At 38.3% G+C, this 20030-nt stretch overlaps 1 protein-coding gene across 2 annotated transcripts; it reads left to right on the forward strand.

The window, feature by feature from the left end:
- Nucleotides 1–916: 916 nt before the first annotated feature.
- On the forward strand, nucleotides 917–19726 carry LOC103174644 (ATP-binding cassette sub-family D member 3). Of its 2 annotated transcripts, none has more exons than XM_007887124.2 (23): nucleotides 917–1068; nucleotides 2615–2645; nucleotides 2748–2846; nucleotides 4438–4526; nucleotides 5180–5249; nucleotides 7030–7127; nucleotides 8106–8229; nucleotides 9034–9090; nucleotides 9244–9386; nucleotides 9993–10062; nucleotides 10565–10634; nucleotides 11868–11965; nucleotides 12110–12201; nucleotides 12666–12757; nucleotides 13020–13092; nucleotides 13588–13651; nucleotides 14459–14536; nucleotides 14636–14701; nucleotides 14821–14910; nucleotides 16265–16384; nucleotides 17180–17284; nucleotides 18219–18275; nucleotides 19240–19726. In XM_007887124.2, the coding sequence occupies exons 1-23, from the start codon at nucleotides 932–934 to the stop codon at nucleotides 19315–19317; spliced, it is 2001 nt and encodes a 666-aa protein (XP_007885315.1). In that variant the 5' UTR covers nucleotides 917–931; the 3' UTR covers nucleotides 19318–19726. The 2 variants fall into 2 exon arrangements, with proteins under 2 accessions (XP_007885315.1, XP_007885314.1); XM_007887123.2 differs by lacking the exon at nucleotides 5180–5249 and adding an exon at nucleotides 6682–6751.
- The last annotated feature ends 304 nt before the right edge of the window (nucleotides 19727–20030 follow it).

Genomic DNA, 20030 nt, shown 5'->3' on the forward strand with positions numbered 1-20030 from the left:
TGAGCTGCTGCCCCAGGCTACATGATACTGTGCGCTGCCTCAGGTTTCACTGCAAACAGTCATTAAGGTCATATGCTGAATTGTTCTGTGGGCTGCCTGCCCCATTGTATGGTTTGCACTGCTCACCAATTCTGCACTGTAGGCTATCCCGAGTGCGCCAAGTTACATTTGATGTTGTTTCCTAGTTGTATCGCATGCCGTCTGTGTGTTGCAGTGTTACATTGGACGCTGCCCTCTGGTTACATATTTGCAACGAGTCGTCCCTGAGTTTCACTGCACACTGTCCCCGAGCTCACCGGCACAGCAACGCGTGGTGTGCTGCATGCCTTCCCGTATATTGTTATCACACCAATGATTTGCACGGGTGCACGGTACCCTGCTCTCGGTTGCTCGGGTTACCGGGTGCACTGCACCCTGCTCTCGGTTACTCGGGTTACCGGGTGCACTGCACCCTGCTCTCGGTTACTCGGGGTACCGGGTGCACTGCACCCTGCTCTCGGTTGCTCGGGTTACCGGGTGCACTGCACCCTGCTCTCGGTTGCACGGCGCCCCAGTCGGGTGACGTTCCGCCACCTGCCAGCCAGGGTTGGAGAGCGGGCAGGTTCACGCCCAATTCGGCGCGTTTTGTTGTTGTCGTCGTCGTTATTGCACTGGAAAAAAACTGTTGTGAAAAATGATTTAAACCCTCAAGTCGTGTCCCCCCCCCCCCACTACCCACCCACCACTGGAAGACCTTTATCTCCTTACACAGTTTCCCGGACCACTGACCTAACTCGGGCCACTCTGCTGCCCCCCCACACAGGAGGCCAGGGCACACTGTTGGGCTACTTTTGGGCTAGTCCTCGCTGGACTTTGGGCTACAAACCCGTCGGAGTGGGCGGTCGGCCCGTTTTCCCGGCAGCGCTCGCGGTTCGCCGTCCTCTCGCGGAAAATGGCGGCTCTCAGCAAACTGGTGACCGGGAGAAACTCCTCACTGACAGCCGCCGCCGCCGCCACAGCCGCCGCCGCCACAACCGCCTTGGCCTTCGCCTACCTGGTCAGAAGAAAGAGGAGAAACACGCTGCTCAGGTACCGGTACCGGGACATTCGCCGTGTGGGAAAGGGCTGATGACAGGTGCAGATGGTGGTGGTGGTGGTGGGGGGGGGGGACTGAGCTCGGTACTCGATGCCGGGGATGTCGTTCGGCCTAAGCATTGTCCTTAAGTGTCATGTGAGAAGGGGGAGTCAGAGCACAAAGACAACGACTGACATTTTGCAGGTTGGGATGCTGCGATGATTTTTTTTTGAGGTGGGGGGTGGGGGGGAAGAGATGATCCCAAAAGATACCTTCCCAGAAGTTGTAGTAGTAGTAGTAATAGTAATAATAATAATAATAATAATTCTGCCGTTTGATGTAGCGCCTTATCATGTCATTGAGACGCCTCAACCGTAAAGTGAACTGACTTTGTATATTTTGCGGGCAGCGGTGTTTCGATGGGGGTTCTTCGTCTGCCCTATTCATCGTTTCACGCTGCACGCTCGTGTTCGACCTACCGGGCAGGTGGTCCACGCGAACCCACGATAAGATAATCGCAAGTCTTAAATCTGTGGTTCGGTCACTCCCGTCGTAGAAATTCCGAGTTCGGCTGTGCTCGTGAGGGTGAGCCGTGCCTCCCAACCTCACGCATTTCTTGCAAACTCGTTTTTTTTGCCTGCACGACACTTGAGTTTATGAAATATTTGAAACCTTTCAACTACACCGTACCTCTTAAGCATATTAGTGTTGTTTTAAATAAGATGAAGACGGTCCTTCCTTGCATCCCCATCCATGTTTTGCCCAGAAAATATAGTCAATTCACTCTACAGTTTATTCTGTGAAGCGCTTTGAGACGTCTCGAAGACGTGACTTTGATGCAAAATTGGTGCTCCTATCCATTGTTCCACAGTTTGGTGCACACTTCCAGGTTCTCCAATGCTTTGTTGCTGATATTGATAATCTGTTAAGTAATGTGTTGAGGAAGAGTTGGTCTCTCCCACACTTCAGCAACTGATTCAGATAGAACTCTGTAAATAGCATGGCAATGAGTAGAGAAAAAAAAAGCATCACAAATCAACTTTGACTTTGTCCTTTGTGACTTTTCAAGTCTTCCTTAATCATTGATTAAACTTTTTTTCGTGGCTGTCACTGCTGAAAGATCAATAAAAATATTTTTTAAAGTGATCTGAAGAGGAATTTCAGTGTGTTCAGTTTAATGGAACACTTGACATTTGGCTCGACATATGTCCACAATTTTAACAGAGTTATGCAATCCATATATGGATGAGGTAATATGTTGGCGCCATATTCTCATACCATAATCAGCTTTTGGACTACACCAGTTTTAAATTTAACCTGTTCACTCCCTCTGCTCAGCAGGCCCCGCACGGCCCGGCCCGCCCCACCAATGTCGTTTCACCCTCCTTGATCCCAACCCCCTTGCTCGGGTCCAAATCCCTGACTGTCCAGCACCTTGGGTGTACCTATTACGCAATTTATTCCAGTACCTTAACTGTAATGTACATTAATTTGTACATCTTGCATTTAATAATCCAGACTATTTATTCCTTTTTTAATTTGTGAAACTTTTTATTGCAGTAAGAATGGTGGCAAAGTGCTTACAAGTGATGTGAGTATAACTTTTATCATAAAAATATTTTTGCCATTTACAAATTATCTGGGTATTTATTTTACTTCATTGGAGTAACTGTGCCTACCCTCTTATTTTTAGAAAGAATCAAAAAAAGATAAAGCAGTTGTGGACGGTGTTTTCTTTTCAAGGTTATGGAGGATTTTGAAAATAATGGTGCCTGGATTAGTTTCACAAGAGGTAGGTGTTATGTATTTGATTAAATATTTAGACATTATGGAGTCCTGTAGCTCAGTGGAAAGAACACTCACCTCGCAAGCAGGAGACCTGGGTTTGATTCCCAGCAGGGCGAACCGTTGGGCAAGTTTCCTTACTCCACACCTCTGTTTACCTATCAGTAAGTAGGAACCCAGTTGTTAGTCGATTGGTGGATCGTTTTTCCGGGGTTACTAATTTCTTCAACAAAAAAAGGTCACTCAATCCATGACTGTTTGTGGGAAACTGCTGTGTGCGATTGGCTGATGTGTTTCGCCCACAGAATGTACAGTGAGTTCACTTTACAGTGTATTCTGTGAAGTGTTTTGAGATGTCTCGAAGACGTGATAAGGTGCTATATCAAATACAAGGATTATTATTACATGAAAATAAATAATTTACAATCTAACATTGTAAACATATGACTCCTTATTTTGAGAAAATTTGGGGGTACATATGTACTTTCTCATGGCTGGTTAGGGAACAACAGTAGACTGGGAGTAGATCACTAACACCTCCGATTGTGTGCAGTGAGGTCCTAAAATAATAATCCTTGTATTACCTATAACATCAAGAATGTCTCAAAATGCTTCACAACGTTAAGTGCAGTGATTGTGTATTTGTGACTTTGTAGGCATACATGGCAGTCAATTAACACAAAGCAATGGCGGTCATTTAACAAACAACAATGTCCTACAAACAACTATGATGTGAATGAGCAATGTCAAGTCTCAAATGTTTTTCCTTACTTAGACTGAGTATTAATGTGCCTATTCTGATTTTACTCAAATCTATTTTAAAATAGTCTTTTTTTTAAAAAAATGCATCATTTGACCTCATCCTGTGCCAGAAAGCAGGGCATGAATTTGATAAAACACAGACATTGATCTTTAAAGATTAGCATCTCGCTCAACAACAAGCCTTCAATCCATTCTGTTTGCATAAACCTGATGGTGAATCCTAATTTGATCAAGGTAAAAATATTATTATTCTAATATTCTTAGCATAAGAATATTATGTGTGTTTGTAGAAAAATGTTTATAATCACGTGGCTCAGCAAATATGCTTTATACAAGATACTGCAGTATTGATGCCTCATTTGCTTTGCCTCAGATAGCAGCCTGAAATTTGCAAAGTAAATGGCGCAGTCCTAATCTTTTCGTTGGCCTTTCCTACAAAAAGTAAAGACAAAAAAGCAACTGCTGCCAGAAGGATTTGCTTGTGCAGTTTACATGTAATTTGTTTCAGCCTGATCCAGTGGTAGCACTCTCACCTCTGAGTCAGAAGGTTGTAGTTCTGAGCCCCACATTGGAACTTGGAATCACAATCTAAACTGATACTCCAATGCGGTATTGTGGGGTGTGTTGCATTGAAGGAAGTGCCATCCTTCAGATGAGATGTTAAACCGAGGTCCTGTCAGCTTTTTCGGGTGACGTTAAAGATCCCATGGAACTAATCGAAAAGAGAAGGAAGTTTCTTTCAGGTGTCTGGCCAACAATCCCCCAAATAACATTAGTTACTCCCTCCATGGCTGTTTGTAAATCGACTTATAAACTATTTGTTTTTTTGATTCTAGTCTGCATACCTGTTGCTCATTGCTGTCATGCTTGTTGCTCGCACTTACTGTGATGTCTGGATGATTCAAAATGGGACCTTGATCGAAAGGTATGTCTGCATACTTGCCATTTGTGATACTTTGAACCATTAGAAAACTTTATTGTTGTAGTGCCGGCTGTAGGAATGATATTCTGTAAAAGAGGTTTGTTAATCACAGTAAGAAATTTCAAAGTAGACCATAAACCAGCGATCTCCAGGGAGATTAATGACCATTACCTGGGGTTAGCTCCATGATCAAATTTAATTTCATGGTTACCATGCCAATAGGGTAATGGAGGGGGAAGAAATGCATATAGCTCTCCCAGACAGCTTCCATTCTTTCAACAGATGACCTAGTTAAGACTGACAAAGCCTATAGAAGAAACCTGAGCGTGAATTAATCAACACTGGGATTGAAATTCAGGTATCCTAGTTGGGAATCTTGTAATCCAAGTGCCTTTAAGGTTGAAAATCCTTTCTGGTACAGTTTAAATCTCATTATTATTCTTATATAGCATTTAAGAGCTACTGGGGAAACCCAGTACTGTTAAAAGAATTATGCCACTTTAGTCAAAAATAGAAACAGTTTCCATATTTCTGCTTAATACATGTACTTCATCACACAATTCTGTGCTATTAATTGTTTTAATGTAAGCTAAAATAATTTTAACTCATTTGATTAATTACTCTGTTAATTTACCCTTTTTCTGTAATTTTTATAGTGGAATCATAAGCAGAAATTCGCAGTTATTCAAGAAGCATTTTGTATGGTTTATTGCTGCTATGCCCATGGTAACATTATTTTATACCAAATTGCATTGTTGAGGTGAAGGAAGTATTCCATAACATTATTGATTTGTAATTCTGCTATTTATCATTTATTTAATAAGAATGTATATTAACTTACCAAGACACAACTTACTTCCTCTCAATTGATCTGTGTTATGAAGTGACTGCTTTACAAAATGCCCTTTATACACTTAAGATTTGCAATACAGACGTTCTTCTGTATATTTACAGTTTTAGTTTCCTTAGATACTTAAAACAAGAATGGAGATAATCCTATAGATTTGTAGTTTTATTGTAAATCTGCAAAAGGAATCAAAGCATTTGGGGCCTGATTTTTAAACATTGTGGTTAAATTTGTGTAGTGGGCTGTACATTCCTGGTATGTCCTCCAGAAATTATGGATTCAATTCCTTTGCACAAACTTTAGTAACTTGATGGCTATTAAAAAAAAGATTATTGATTCATGTTTCTCAGCCTGATTTCCAAAATATAAGATTTTTTTATCCTGCAACTTGCTAAATTGAAAGCCAATAGGAGATGGACAAATAGATAAAAGAACAACCTTGTGGCTTCTATCTGGATCTTTTGAGGGAGATAGTGGGGAATTATTTCACGCTTTTTTCTGTTTGAAACCTGACAAAGTTGAGTGCGGCTGCAAACCTGAATGGCTTTCATGAAATGATGCGTGAGTGATGTTTCACCTCATCCAACAATTAAAAAACAACTCATTGCTTATTCAAAGCTTTTTGGTGTGGTGGAATATGTACAGTAACCTAGGCTCTGGATATCTACTGCTATTCTATGTAGAGGAACAAGAGTAAATATAGTGCCTATAAATCAATCTGCTCCCCTCCAAACTGACCTATCAGAAATTTCTCTGAGAAATTACTTGTTTGTGCCAACATTCAAGAGAGATTCTGAAAAGGAGAAATATATTATACACATCAGACATCATGATCTGGGAATTTTCTTTATACTGTGGAGAAGCAATAATTTGACTCAAATTGATCATTGAGATTTTAGACGTATAGAGTTTTGAAAAGGTTTAATATCTACCAAACAGTTGGCAAGGTTTGGACAGTAATGTAAAAATAAATTGAAAGCATTTCTAAGGTCCCAAAGTGTTTGACTCATTCATTCTAAATGATTACTTAAGTTTTGTGAGTTCTCACTTGTCTATGAATCACTTGTTTATGATTGTTTGCACTTGTAAGAGAATCCTTGTAATTTGCTTTCTCAGGTGAGATCTTATTTCAGTTTGATTTTATTCTACAGTACAGTAATCCACTTCATCTATCTCCAATATAAAATCTACAATGTCTTCTATTAAATTGCCTTTTCTAAGAATGCTTGTTTGATTGAAGCATGTGTTATCATTAAGTCAGCTTGCCGTGCGTACTTTAATCCCAGTTTCTATGCATGTCATGGTTTGCAGTGCAATTATTGGTCGGAGCACAAAAGATTTCAAGAGATACTTATTCAACTTTGTCACCGCAATGCCAGCTGTAAGTTTTTTTTTGTTGTTTGTAGTAACACTACCAACCACATCAGTAATATGGATTGCTAAATCTGCACTGGTTCCAGCATATGGTAACGTGCATTGTGATACATACATAGTATGTAGTAACATGTTTACTCTGTAAATTGGAAGTTTTCAAATTTATTCAAGAAACAGAAGCCATCATGATGGTTGGATGAGTATTTCTGTAAGAATATTTATGTTTGTTCTTCAGAAGAGTTGTGCAACTTAAATTTTCTATATGAATTTCCAATTTATATTCAGATATCAGTGGTAAATAATTTCCTGAAGTTGGGTTTGAATCAACTGAAACTTCGATTCAGAGTTAGACTCACCGGATACCTATATGAGGAGTACTTAAAGTAAGTTCTGAATGTTGAAGCAGTATTGTTGCCTTACTATTCATTACATTTCTACACATTTTCAAGATTAAAACTTGAAATACTTTATTGATAATTTTGAACTCTTATGTTAGATTCTCTTGTTAATCTACTCTGCCCAGTGAGGTCAACCTTTGGTTTATAAACCTTTCATCATAATATTTTCATGCCATTATGTCTCTTCCAGCACAGGCCTTAAATACTCTCTTCTATGCTGAAAATTTCTATGTTATTGAACAGATTAAAAATGAGAAGTAAAGGTATACAGCAAGAATCCATAGTTAAACAGAAATTAGCTTTTAAAAGGTACCGAACGTGAATATAGAATGATAATTGCAAAGAACAATAAAATGTGAATAGCTTAGAGAGCTCAGAAGGTGTCAGTCAATCATCTTTAATCCTAGATTATTTGTCCTTTATGCTTTGGTTTATAAATGGTTGAACAATGGTGAAACATTATGTGCCAGGGATCTATCCTGAAACTGCATGTAGGTGCCCTAATTATGTAATTAACCACAGAAAAGGATTTGCAGAATCATTTGTAATCCTTTGCATTGGTAGTTAATTACTTCTTTCAGGGCTTTTGAACATGATTAATCTATTGACCGTTGGCCCAACCTACATTTTAAGCGGTAATGTAAAAGGATATGGGGAAAGATCAGGGAATTGAGATTAGACTAAATGGCTCCAATGGAAGAGCTGGCATCAACATAAATTTATAGGTCAATCCTCATTAAACGCTATTTCATGGAATTCATAACTGTTCAAAATAATTTGAGTATCTCTTTAAATTTATATAATCGTCTTAATTCCTTGCTGCAAAATTACGATTGTGGATCATTTTAATTTAGCTTGTAGGTGACAACAAAGCTGCAGCATTAGCCTTAACAATTTCAGGGTTTTTATTAAATTTATATGTTAACAGTTTCCTGATTTGGTGTGATGTTTTTATTCCGACAGGGGCTACACTTACTATAAGATGGGTAACCTTGACAATCGAATAGCAAATGCAGACCAACTGTTGACGCAAGATGTGGAGAAGTTCTGCAATAGTGTCGTGGACTTGTATTCAAATCTGAGCAAGGTGAGTTATGAAAATCTTTCTTCTTTTTCTGGAAATACCAGAAGTTACAACAAGAGGATAGGAATGTTCCAGAGCACTATATTGTGCTCTATTGCCTGACGACGCAGTTGGGCCACATGTGAAACTCTTAAGCATAGGGTTATGAATTTCTACATGTCGGACACTCATCTGACCAACAAGAAACAGTTGGACCTTTGAATTCCACTGACACATGTTTATTGCTTGCAATATTNAAAAAATCCTTGTTTTTGATAAAACGCCTTTCAGATTGTCAGGACATCTCAAAGCTTCACAGGATTTTTCCTGTAAAGTATATTTTATAGGCAAGTGCGGCAGCACAGCAATAGATGACCAATTCTATCTGAGGGGATTGTTGACCAGGACACTGGGAGAATCTCCCTTCTCTTTTTCAAATAGTGCTTGGGATCTTTTATGTCAATCTGAACCGAAAAATAGCACCTCCAGTAGTACAGTGCTCCACTAGCACTGCATTGGCATGTCAGCCTAGATTGTGTGGGTTCATAGTCTTGATGAGGAACTTGAATGTACAACCTTCTGACTTGGAGGCAAGAGTGCTATCAACTAAGCCAAGTAAAGGCAAAGTAGGAATTGGAATGAAAAATTAGATTTCTTACTTCATTAAAAACACCAATAAAACGTGTGAAATTATGATCTTTATTTTCACTTATTTTTTCTCCACATTTTTGAAATAAAACCATAGTTATAAACAGTGCTTTTTTAAATAAGGGTTCATTGCATCATTTTCACATTTTCATTAATATGTGATCTGTGTTTCCTTTTCAGCCTCTTCTGGACATCTTTCTGTATATATATAAATTAGCAAGTGCAATAGGTGCTCAGGTAAGTTTTGTGAAAGTTTTGAACTGTTCAGTTCATGAAATTTATGTGATCTTGTAAAATAATAGTAACTTCAGATGAAGAGCACATACTTTATCCCACTAATGTCATTACTGCAAATTAGAAACATTAGATTAATTATTGTCTTCTGTTCAGGGTCCAGCTAGTATGATGGCCTACCTGATCATTTCAGGACTGATTCTCACGCGTTTCAGAAGACCAATTGGTAAAATGACAGTGACAGAACAAAGATATGAAGGAGAATACAGATATGTCAACTCGCGACTAATTACAAATAGGTGAGCAGGGTTTCAGTGGAATAAAGGTGAAAAAACTATGAAGTCCAAACATTGCAGTGCTTAATGTATAAGATAGCAACTATGGAAATTGAAACGCAGTTAAAGATTTCACACGGAAGATAGTGAGATTGTGAAAATGATTCCCGAAGTGGTCGTTGAAAAATGCATTTAAGGTGAAGCTAGACCTTCAGTTAAGGAGAAGGACATAGAAGAATATGGGAGGGAGTAAGTGGGTGGAGACTGGTGTGGAGTATAAACATAGCACTGATCAGTTGGTCGAATGGCCTGTTTCCGTACAGTACATTCTTTGTAAATCTCTTAAATAAAAAGAGACGTGATATTTTGCTCCATTTTTCTATCTTTTTAACATATCCAACTGCTCATATTCAGCATGGGAATGGCCTGTGTTAACTTCCAGTTTTTGATCATTCAAAATATTTAAAAGCTTCAGGAGTGCAACTCCCATCCAATTAATGGAACAATCTTGCATCCTTCTTTCTGTTAGTGCACAATTTATAGGTCCACTGAAGTAGGAATATTTTTAAAGGTAAATGCATAGTGTATGATTCTATTTAGAATGAAATGTTAACTTGTTACTTATTACAGCGAGGAAATTGCTTTCTACAATGGAAACAGGAGGGAAAAACAGACTATACACACGTCCTTTAAACGGCTGGTAAGAGATCTATCACCATTTTTCTGGTCATGTTGTTAGAGTTAGTGTTCATAGTTTTGTTACAGACATTGAGAGTTAGCAAATGAGTGCTAACTCTCACGCTTTGCAAGTGAGAGACCTGAGTTCAATTCCAGGCAGGGCAAAACCTTGGGCAAGTTTCCTTACTCCACACGCCTAATAATAATCCCTCCAAAAAAACAAAACAATAAATTGGTCATTTTCAATCCATGACGGTCTGTGGGACACTGCTGTGCGCAATTGGCTGCGGCGTTCGCCCACAAATATACAGTCAATTCACTTTACAGTATATTCTGTGAAGCGCTTTGGGACGTCTAGAAGACGTGAAAAGCGCTATATCAAATGCAAGGATTATTATTATTAAATATTTCCAAATATCTTTTAAAATATTGCTTTGAAAAACACATTGCTTGTTATTGTGTAGGTGCATCTATCTAGAATTATAATTAATCGTTTGATTTTATATATTGGTCTTTCTTACTAGGTGGATCACTTACACAATTTCATTGTCTTCCGCTTTAGCATGGGATTTGTGGACAGTATAATTGCCAAATGTAAGTGAGCATATATTTAAAACATTATATGAAATTCCTGCAACTGATGGCCATTTTGTAAAATTTTATGACTGCCTTGTCTCCCTTGAAATATGATCAGGACTAAGCCATGGGTACTCTGTTTAGCTCAATTTTTCAGAAAACAACATATCAGTAAATCTGATCAGACAATGCTATTGTCATGAATTACACACACAAAGAGGGACTTAATCCTACTTTAAATCCCTTCTTCACATGGTAATTTGAGCATTTTGTATTGTGTAATCGAAACCTCACAGATTTATCTGTTCATCAACTCGCAAGATTTATAACATTACAACAAATACTCTTAAGAGAGATGAGATCCAATTTCAGGAGTGGGTTCTTCATTACAGAGCAAGTCAAGCCAGTTTTAACTGGTAGGAATACCCAAAGATGGATCTCTTGGAAACTTAGCAAAGCAAGAGATTGCCAAGATTCTGCTGTGGAACGTGTATAGTAGGACTGTAGCTCTCAGCAGCTTATTGATACTCTGAAATAATACATTATTTATGCTTTCCCGAAGTTTCTCTTATACTCTGTGCACAAACTTCAGATAGAACGAAAAAAACAGTGATTTTGATAACTCCCCATTGAAGGAAAACCTTGAGACTAGCTTGGTCTGAGTATTGGTTGAACTAATCAGATCCCTGCAGATGAGAACTGATCTAATTGACAGCACTGTTTTTAAGAAATAGTGACGCCAATGTTTTATCCACCACATTTAGGTAAATAAAGCCATTGCAGTTGATAATGCCACTTTGAATATTTCTAATTGTATGTGCAGAAACAAATAGAGAACCTTACCTGAGGTGGTATAAAATTGTCTTGATTTGTTCACCCACATACAATTAGGTATATCTTTATGTACTAAAGATTCTTTGAAAGAAGTTCAAAAACATCAGGTTGTGTCCAAAATGAATATTCAGCTTGAACAGTGGATAAGTGTTGAAACCATAAGAATATGTTCGAAGTCTACCTCCTTCCATCCAATTTTGCTTTCGCCTCACTGAGTATATAGTCACCCACCAAATTAGCTTTCTTTCAAGATGTGCAATCATGAACTAAAAGAAAATAAGTAAAGATAGCTTTTGTCTTTTGGACCATCCAATGTTATTTTCTCCATCTAAACACAAAGCTAGCTAAATATGGTATATGTTTGTATTGTAAGAATGATTTCCAGTATGAACTTGTTTGATTTTACATCTATTCTAGATCTTGCTACTGTTATCGGTTACCTAGTTGTTAGCCGACCCTTCCTGAATCTCTCTCACCCTCGTCATCTGGAAAGTAACCATGCAGAACTGCTTGAGGTAAGTTTGTGTTAGTAATTTGTTAGTGCCTACGAATACAAAAAGTCTGTTCTATTCATTTCAATGCATTCAGAGTAAAATTCAATTGGAAATAAATGATAGTTCTTTTTAATTCATTTATTTTGATTATGGTTTCCACTTTAGGACTACTATCAGAGTGGCCGTATGTTACTGAGATTGTCTCAGGCCCTTGGCAGAATAGTACTGGCTGGTCGGGAGATGACCAGATTGGCTGGGTGAGTTTATGTTGTGTGTGTATGTGTATATATATATATGTGTGTGTTTGTATATATTATATATATATATATATATAATATGAAATTACAGCTTTCCAGGTCATTTCATTTTCACTCATTCATTTTCTATGAAATTTCAGAAGTGAACAGTTTGATTTGGACTAAACTTTAGTAGTGTGTTTTAGTCATTTTAACTAGATAAAATAACACATCAATGATCTTTTGACCTTAACATTACTTCAAAGATTGTGACATACACGCATCTTTTTTGGTGGCATCCCATCTCCGTGATTACATAGTGATTCTAATTTTATGAGGACAGTGTTTTGTCGGTTTAAATGAATCTGCCACTGAGTTCTATGTACAGAAACATTAATATTTTCTATTTACATGTAATCCTAGTAAAATTATGTCCTTGGATAACGCTGCCGAGATCTTCCTAAAATCGTTACCTTTCTTTTTAGTTTCACAGCTCGTATCACTGAATTAATGCAGGTTCTGAAGGAACTAAATAGTGGAAAATATGAGCGCACTATGGTTTCTCAGCTAGATAAGGGTGAGTAAGCCAGAATCCATTTAATTCATAGCTTATTATACAAAAAACTTTAGCATCGCTGATCATTGTTACATAATTTATATGAATCTAAACAATAGACTTAATTACACATTTGGATTTTCAAACTAGATGTTTAATATTTTCATAGCAAAAGAAGAGCATGCTTCTCTGATGCATCAGTGTAAACGCTAAATGTATCACCTAGTATATTGCAATTTAGTCCCCAAAAGGTTTTAATCCATGCTCTCTTTTCCTTATTAAGGTTCAGAATCTCAAAGTGCCTTGCCTTTGATACCAGGGAGTGGGAAAATCATTATTTTGGATCGTGTTATTAAGTAAGCGTATTCAATAGTTATAATTTTTATTACAATACTGACGTACATTTTCAATCGATATTGTTAAACTTGCCTCTAAATGGATTTAATTTACAGTCTTGATCATTGCACAAGCATGTAACTTGAATAAAAAAAGTATTAACTGAAATTAAGTTAATCCATTGAAAGTTAGTGCGAAGAAGAGATTTAGATTACTGTATACACTCCTCGATGTTGAAGTTCTAAATGCAACATTTTGTCTTAGGCTGTAAATCCAATTTACCTTAACATTTAAGATCACACAGAATAGTGGAAAATTCCTAGGTTTAGTTTTGATATGGAAAATGACCACAACTATCCACAAACCTTAATAAGAACCAAATTATTTTCAAATAATTTTCTCAAATTCTGCACCATCTTAAAATTTAAGACAAAATTGTCTTCAGGCTAGGACTAGGTGGAATTTCAGGCCTCAGATCTCCTAGAATGGTAACATGAGCCAGTTCTTCTCTTCAGATTTGAACATGTACCCTTGGTGACACCTAATGGAGATGTTTTGATTCAAGATCTTTCATTTGAGGTAGAGTATGACTTGCATTTCACTATAAAATATGTTGATCCTGTTTGGATTTCAAAGGAATTCTTATTTGTAGTTAATCTCACAAAAATCCAAACTCTACTGAGATTAATGAAGTTTGAGGTATACCATGGAAAGCTTGAAATATTTGGTTTGCATTATGATGCAGCTACTGTGTGTGTAAATGTGTGTATGTATATTTATGTATACACACACACATACAGGTAAGGTAATAAGTCGAAGTGTCTTGCCAAACTAGGAGAAAGTGGTAGACTGGTTGCCAGTGTCGGCTTTTGAACATTAATGGATGGTTACAGGGCTGTTTTCAGACAACTATTTCATCCCATCTTATTTTCACTGTTGTATATTTATCAGAAGGACATTTGTTGGAAATTTAAGACAATTTCCCCAAATTGAATTCTAGCAAAACAGTTTTTTAAAGCATTTATTTTCAAGAAAGATTAGTTGAATTTAAGCTTTACTATTCAAAAAGAATATATTGCAATTGTTGCTTGTTGGCAACTGCAGTGTGTGTGTGTTGGGTGAGGACTGGATCAATCAGGAAGATTCTCTTTTTCCTGTTCCTCCCTATCACATGGATGCAGTACTTTTTGTGTAAGTTTGCACATTGAGACTGGTCAGTTGGGTGAGGGCAACCAGGGCATTTAGCACTCTATGCCAGCCTGAGCCAGTGCCTTAAGGATAATGTTGAAGTTGCAACATTTTTCTTACAAATCTGTATTGTGCAAGAATTTATTTCCTTGGTAAACTGTTCTTAATCAGTGAACATCTAGATGTATTTTCTCTTAGGTGCGATCAGGGACGAATGTCTTGGTGTGTGGCCCAAATGGTTGTGGAAAGAGCTCACTTTTCCGTTGTCTAGGAGAGGTAAGTGTGATAATCTCACCCTTTGAAATAATGCTAGTATCAAAAGTAGAATTGAAATCAATTGATATTATTTGAACTATAAATTGTCATAATTTCTAGTTATGGCCCCTGTTTGGAGGACGTCTGACTAAACCAGACAGAGGGAAGTTGTTTTACGTTCCTCAGGTAAGATTGATTTCTCTATTCAAGCTCGGATTATTATTGTAACAACATAACAGAAAGGTAAAATTAACCTGTCTCACAATGGTCCAATGTAATGAGATTAATGTATTTTTGTTTCCCAGCGTCCATACATGACTCTAGGGACTCTGAGGGATCAGGTGATCTACCCAGATACCATAGAGGATCAGAGGCGGAAAGGAATATCTGACCTGGTATTATAAACTATTATTAAACTTGCTGCACATTTCTCTGCTTTCAGAATCTCTCGTCTCATTTGAAATGGCTGCCTGTTGCATGAGTGAATGGAGGGGCTAAGTTAATAATTTTCTTGAAACAAATTAGCAGTTTTTTATAATCATCTGTACAGTTGCTTTTTTCAAAGGGCTTTGGGGTTCCTAAGTATAGTTTTAAGTTTGTCATGAACTCAGAAGTCTTCTAACACCAATAATTCCAGTTTGTAATTAAGTTTGTATTTAATATATTTATGTTGTAGTTTTCTGGACGAGATATAACTTTCTCCAGCTCAACGTGCGCAAAACTGAGGCCCTCCTGATTGGCTCGAGTCAGCGCCTCCGCACCTCAGGCGCTGACAGCATCAGCATCCAAGGCTGCACTCTCCACCTCTCAAAGCCATCAGGAACCTCGGGGTTCTGTTCGACCCTGAGCTGTCCTTTTTCCCCCATATCCGCGCCACAACTGGCACTGCCTTCCATCACCTCCGGAATGTCGCCAGACTACGGCACTACCTCACCCCTCACGCTGCTGAAACTCTGGTCCACGCCTTTATCACCTCAAGGCTGGACTATGGGAACTCTCTCCTCGCCGGCCTTCCCGGCACCTCCCTCCACAAGCTGCAGGTCATTCAGAACTCTGCAGCTCGTGTACTGTCCCGCACCAGGCTTCGCGACCACATCACTCCCACCCTCGCTCGCCTCCACTGGCTCCCCTTCCCCCAGAGGATCGAATTCAAGATCCTCATCCTCACCTACAAGGCCATTCATGGCCTTGCTCCCTCCTACCTCTCCGACCTACTATGCCCCTACCTACCCGCCCGTACCCTCCGTTCCTCTGGCTCCGGTCTGCTCCACATCCCCCGCCCCAACCGCCCTACTATCGGTGGCCGGGCTCTCAGCCCCGAGGCTCTGGAACTCTATCCCCCAGTGCCTTCTCCTTGCCTCCTCCCTTTCCTCCTTCAAGGCCGGTCTCAAGACCTTTCTCTTTGACCGTGCCTTCAGCTCCCCTCTCGACTCTCTACCCCCTCCTCGCTCCCTCCCCTCACCCTGACCATTTCCCCCCTGCTCGGGTCCTGACCCAACTTTACAGCGCCTTGGGACGTCCTCCCGACGTGAAAGGCGCTCAATAAATGGAATGTTGTTGTTGTTGTTTAGCCTAAGAAGTAATAAAGCAATGTGTTTGAGTAATTATTATTTTATTAAAAATTCAAAAGAGCTAAACTTGGCTCAATAAAATAATGTTATTATATTTAAGTTCACTTGCCATCTCTCCACTGTAACTTTTAGTAAACTATTGTTGCATATGATTTTGATGAATACCATTTGTTGACAGGTATTGAAAGATTATCTTGGCAATGTACAACTTGGCCACATTCTGGATCGTGAGGGAGGCTGGGATTGTATTCAAGACTGGATGGATGTACTCAGTGGTGGGGAGAAGCAGAGAATGGCTGTATGTCATGTTTATAATAAAATACTTCAAAGAATTGTGTGCACACCTGCAAATGGTCTCCCTCTGTGCCGTATATTTCTATGATTTTATGATTATCCACTCCCATTTTAAGGTTTTGTTTTGCTTTTATAATCTTTCACCTCCTCTCCTTTCTCTTCCCCCCCCCCCCCCCCCCACACACGGGTTGTACTAATTCAGGATTCAGCTCCTGTGCCATGGAGACAAAAAGCTTTTATGTTTCTTATCACTGCACTGGGTGCTTAAAGATGCAAGAGCAGCTGTCACTTTTTCTTGCTTATTGCAATGCTTTGCTCAAAGCTCCTTTCCTTCGTGACCTTAATGAGATTCCGTGTTACGCAGTGAATTGCAGATTCAAATCTATATTCCTGTCACGTGGTAGTACAATGTATTTCCCTGTCAGCCAAGTGCTAAACTAATTGTGACTTTTCTTCATTCCAAAGAGACTCTTTCAAGCCAGATCTAGATACTAAATTATCTGTTACAGTATTTGCTTAGAATATTCTTACTAGTATCTTTTCAGTGAACAGTAAATGTTCTTGTATTAGTTCAAAACAATTTGCAAGAGAATTGTACAGTGTCTTGTGTATTTATCAGTTTGTTACAGCTGAAAGCATTCCCCCCCTCCCATTAATCTTCAGACAAAACCTTTCTCTATCCAAGCAATTCTTAAAGCTGCTGCTAATTGACTGTTACTTTGAGAGGAAGGAGTAACAAATTTTAGAGGTTATATTGGACACGGCTAAGTCAGCATCATTTTGTTTTTCCTTATTGCAGATGGCTCGATTGTTCTACCACAAACCACAGTTTGCTATTCTAGATGAATGTACCAGTGCGGTTAGTGTGGATGTTGAAGGCTACATCTACAACCACTGCAGGAAGGTAAGTTAGTGCAGGCCAGATATATTGTTCTCTCTTGTAGTTTGTTTCCATTCTCATGTTTTAAATACACAGTAGAAATTATTCCAGACTTGAGTTATTTATTGGTTTCATTTTTCTAACCTGAAAAAAAAGGTTTGAATTCATTGTGTATGAATTCAAACTTAATGTGTTGCATTAACCAGGGAGATCACTGGAGCCACCTGACTGTGTGAGCCTGCTAACAGACTTGTAAAGCTGCATTCTTGCTAGAATACACTTTCTTAGAATCAGATAGCTCTGAGCTAGATTCAAAATTTTGTCCCCATTAAACTAAATGGAATAACTGCAAGGCTAATATTGTCACTGGAAAAAACAGGGGATAGAATGGGTTTGTCCCAGGAACCAAGCAGCACCTGGGTTACTTGATACAGTATATGTTTTCTCCTCTTTTTCCCCCCAATATTCTCATTATCAGAGTTCTGCAAATCATACAAATCATCAGTGAAAAGAGTTGCTAATAAACTGTATCGGGCTGCATTTTCTCACAATTCTCAAAGCTTCTTTGACCCCAGAGTATCTAATTCCCTAGAACCAGAAAAGGTAAAAGTCTGTTGTGAAGAAGGAAAAATAGTAAAGTGATCTGAATTTATTCATGAAGGCTTACTGTGTTGCATCCAATTTATTGCAGCCATGGAAATGTCAAAGAATTACACATGCAGACTCGCTGTGTTTGAGCTCCACTGCTTCTTGCTACCACATTGAGCTGTCATCCTTAAAGTCTTAGTGCTGTTAAGCTTTTAATATATTCTGAGAATTCGTTCTCCACTTAAGGCTTTAATTATACTTTTATATTAAGGAATAATTTCATTAATGAAACTTGTACATAATCCTTTCTGGGATTGGCGACCCAAACAATTGTGTGTTTTACATTGATTGCAATCTGTGTTTTTTGTAGGTTGGCATTACGTTGTTCACAGTGTCCCACAGAAAGTCTCTTTGGAAACACCATGAGGTGAGTACAGCAATTTTACATGAAAGAGTTTCACTTCTATTCATCAGATTTGAAACCTAAAATCTCCAATGTGAACTCCTTGCCAATACTAGCAAGAGGTTTTAATTCTCTTCTCTATTTGATTTATTTACAAATTAAATGTTTGCCGATATTAACAATACCTTGAAATAATATCAAACATGAGTATCAAATAGATATTCATTTTTTTTTGTATTCAGAAGCACTCAACAGTGGTTACTATGACTTATTTGAAAGAGGGACTGATATTGTAGTTCAAGGGTGTGATGACCTGTTCCACAGAGTGCTAAGATATAGGTTCAACTCACAATTTTCCACACAGTGAGACATTGATCAGAAGTAATGGATATGCTTGGTAAATGTTGCAGATCATCAATACCATATTTCAATTTATTAATGCTAATATTTAAACTCAGTTTATTTAAATGAGTGGATGTTTAAATGATTTTCTTTCCCCATCCCACCCACTTTGACTCCCACCCCCAGCTCAGGTGCCCAGCCAACAGTATCAAGTGCATTGAGATGTCCGAAAGTTGTGTGTTCAAACCCACATTGGGGACTTTGAGCTCATAGTCTAGGCTGATACTCCAGCACATTGTTGGTGGTTCCATCCTTCAGATGGGGCGTTAACCGAGCTCCCGTCCACATGTTCGGGTGGACTTTAAAGATGCCATGGCACAATTCGATAAGAAGACAGAATTTCTTCCAGTGTTCTGGCCAATAATCACCCAGATAAAATTGTTAACTCACTTTATGATTTGAGGAAGATTGGTGTGTGCTGCTGCACTCGACTGCAAATACGTACTCATAGCAAATCTTGTGAAGCGAATTGAGACTCTTTGATGACTTGATACGGCACTATAGTAAATGTCAAGTATGATCTACTTTCAGTTGATTATATGTATTTTTTTAATATGGGGCTTTTCCCACTCTTTCTCTTCCCCAGTATTATCTGCATATGGATGGCAGAGGCAAATACGAATTTAAGCCAATCACTGCAGATACTGTGGAATTTGGTTCCTAAAATCCAGAAGTCACTGTTTATGACAGAAGAAGTGGACTGATTACAGAAATCTGTACAAAATGCATTATCCTGTAAACTAACTTTAAAAATGTAACTTGTAATTAAATGTCAGTTTTGATGGTACTGTAAGAAACTGAATAATTAAGTTTATTAATTTGTAGTCTTGATGAGGGCTGTATATTTGGAAATATTAATATTGAGACTTGGAATATTTAGTAAAATTCAACGAGAGACTAATTTGATTAAGCAAATAACTTAATTAAGTTAAATTATGTTTTATGTACAGTAACGATTAAGTACTGTAGAAATGCACTACGTAAAGGCATGCTCTTAATATGCAAGATTTGATATCTGTAAGTCACTTCCTAATGTTTTACAGAAAAAATAAACATGTGAAATGTTAACATCATTCTGTTGCATGCTGTATAAATAATGTTTCATTGATCAACAAAGTACTATTTAATGGTGTGCAGTAAATATGTCTTGGTTCCTCAGTCAAAAGACAATGTTTCACTTGCCTTATCTGACTTTTCACATTAGAAGTACTGTGACAGAATTTCAAAAATGGAGATATACTAGGTGCCATCCTTGTATCTCTTTTTATGCAACTGAAAATGACACCATATATCAATATCTATTGAATCATTACTAAACATGGCCAAGTTTTTTTTACTACATGTCACTGATACACACTTAAGTATTTAAAAATGTAT

This window comes from Callorhinchus milii, unplaced genomic scaffold (genome assembly GCF_018977255.1).
Source record: "Callorhinchus milii isolate IMCB2004 unplaced genomic scaffold, IMCB_Cmil_1.0 Scaffold5, whole genome shotgun sequence".
NCBI classification, from domain to species: Eukaryota; Metazoa; Chordata; class Chondrichthyes; order Chimaeriformes; family Callorhinchidae; genus Callorhinchus; species Callorhinchus milii.

Excerpts from the sequence above, each read along its gene's own strand:
- LOC103174644 (XM_007887124.2), top strand. The coding sequence starts at position 932 with ATGGCGGCTCTCAGCAAACTGGTGACCGGGAGAAACTCCTCACTGACA. Across the intron at positions 1,069-2,614 it reads AGGAGAAACACGCTGCTCAG|TAAGAATGGTGGCAAAGTGC; the intron begins GTACCGGTACCG and ends TTTTTATTGCAG. Across the intron at positions 12,758-13,019 it reads GGTTTCTCAGCTAGATAAGG|GTTCAGAATCTCAAAGTGCC; the intron begins GTGAGTAAGCCA and ends TTCCTTATTAAG.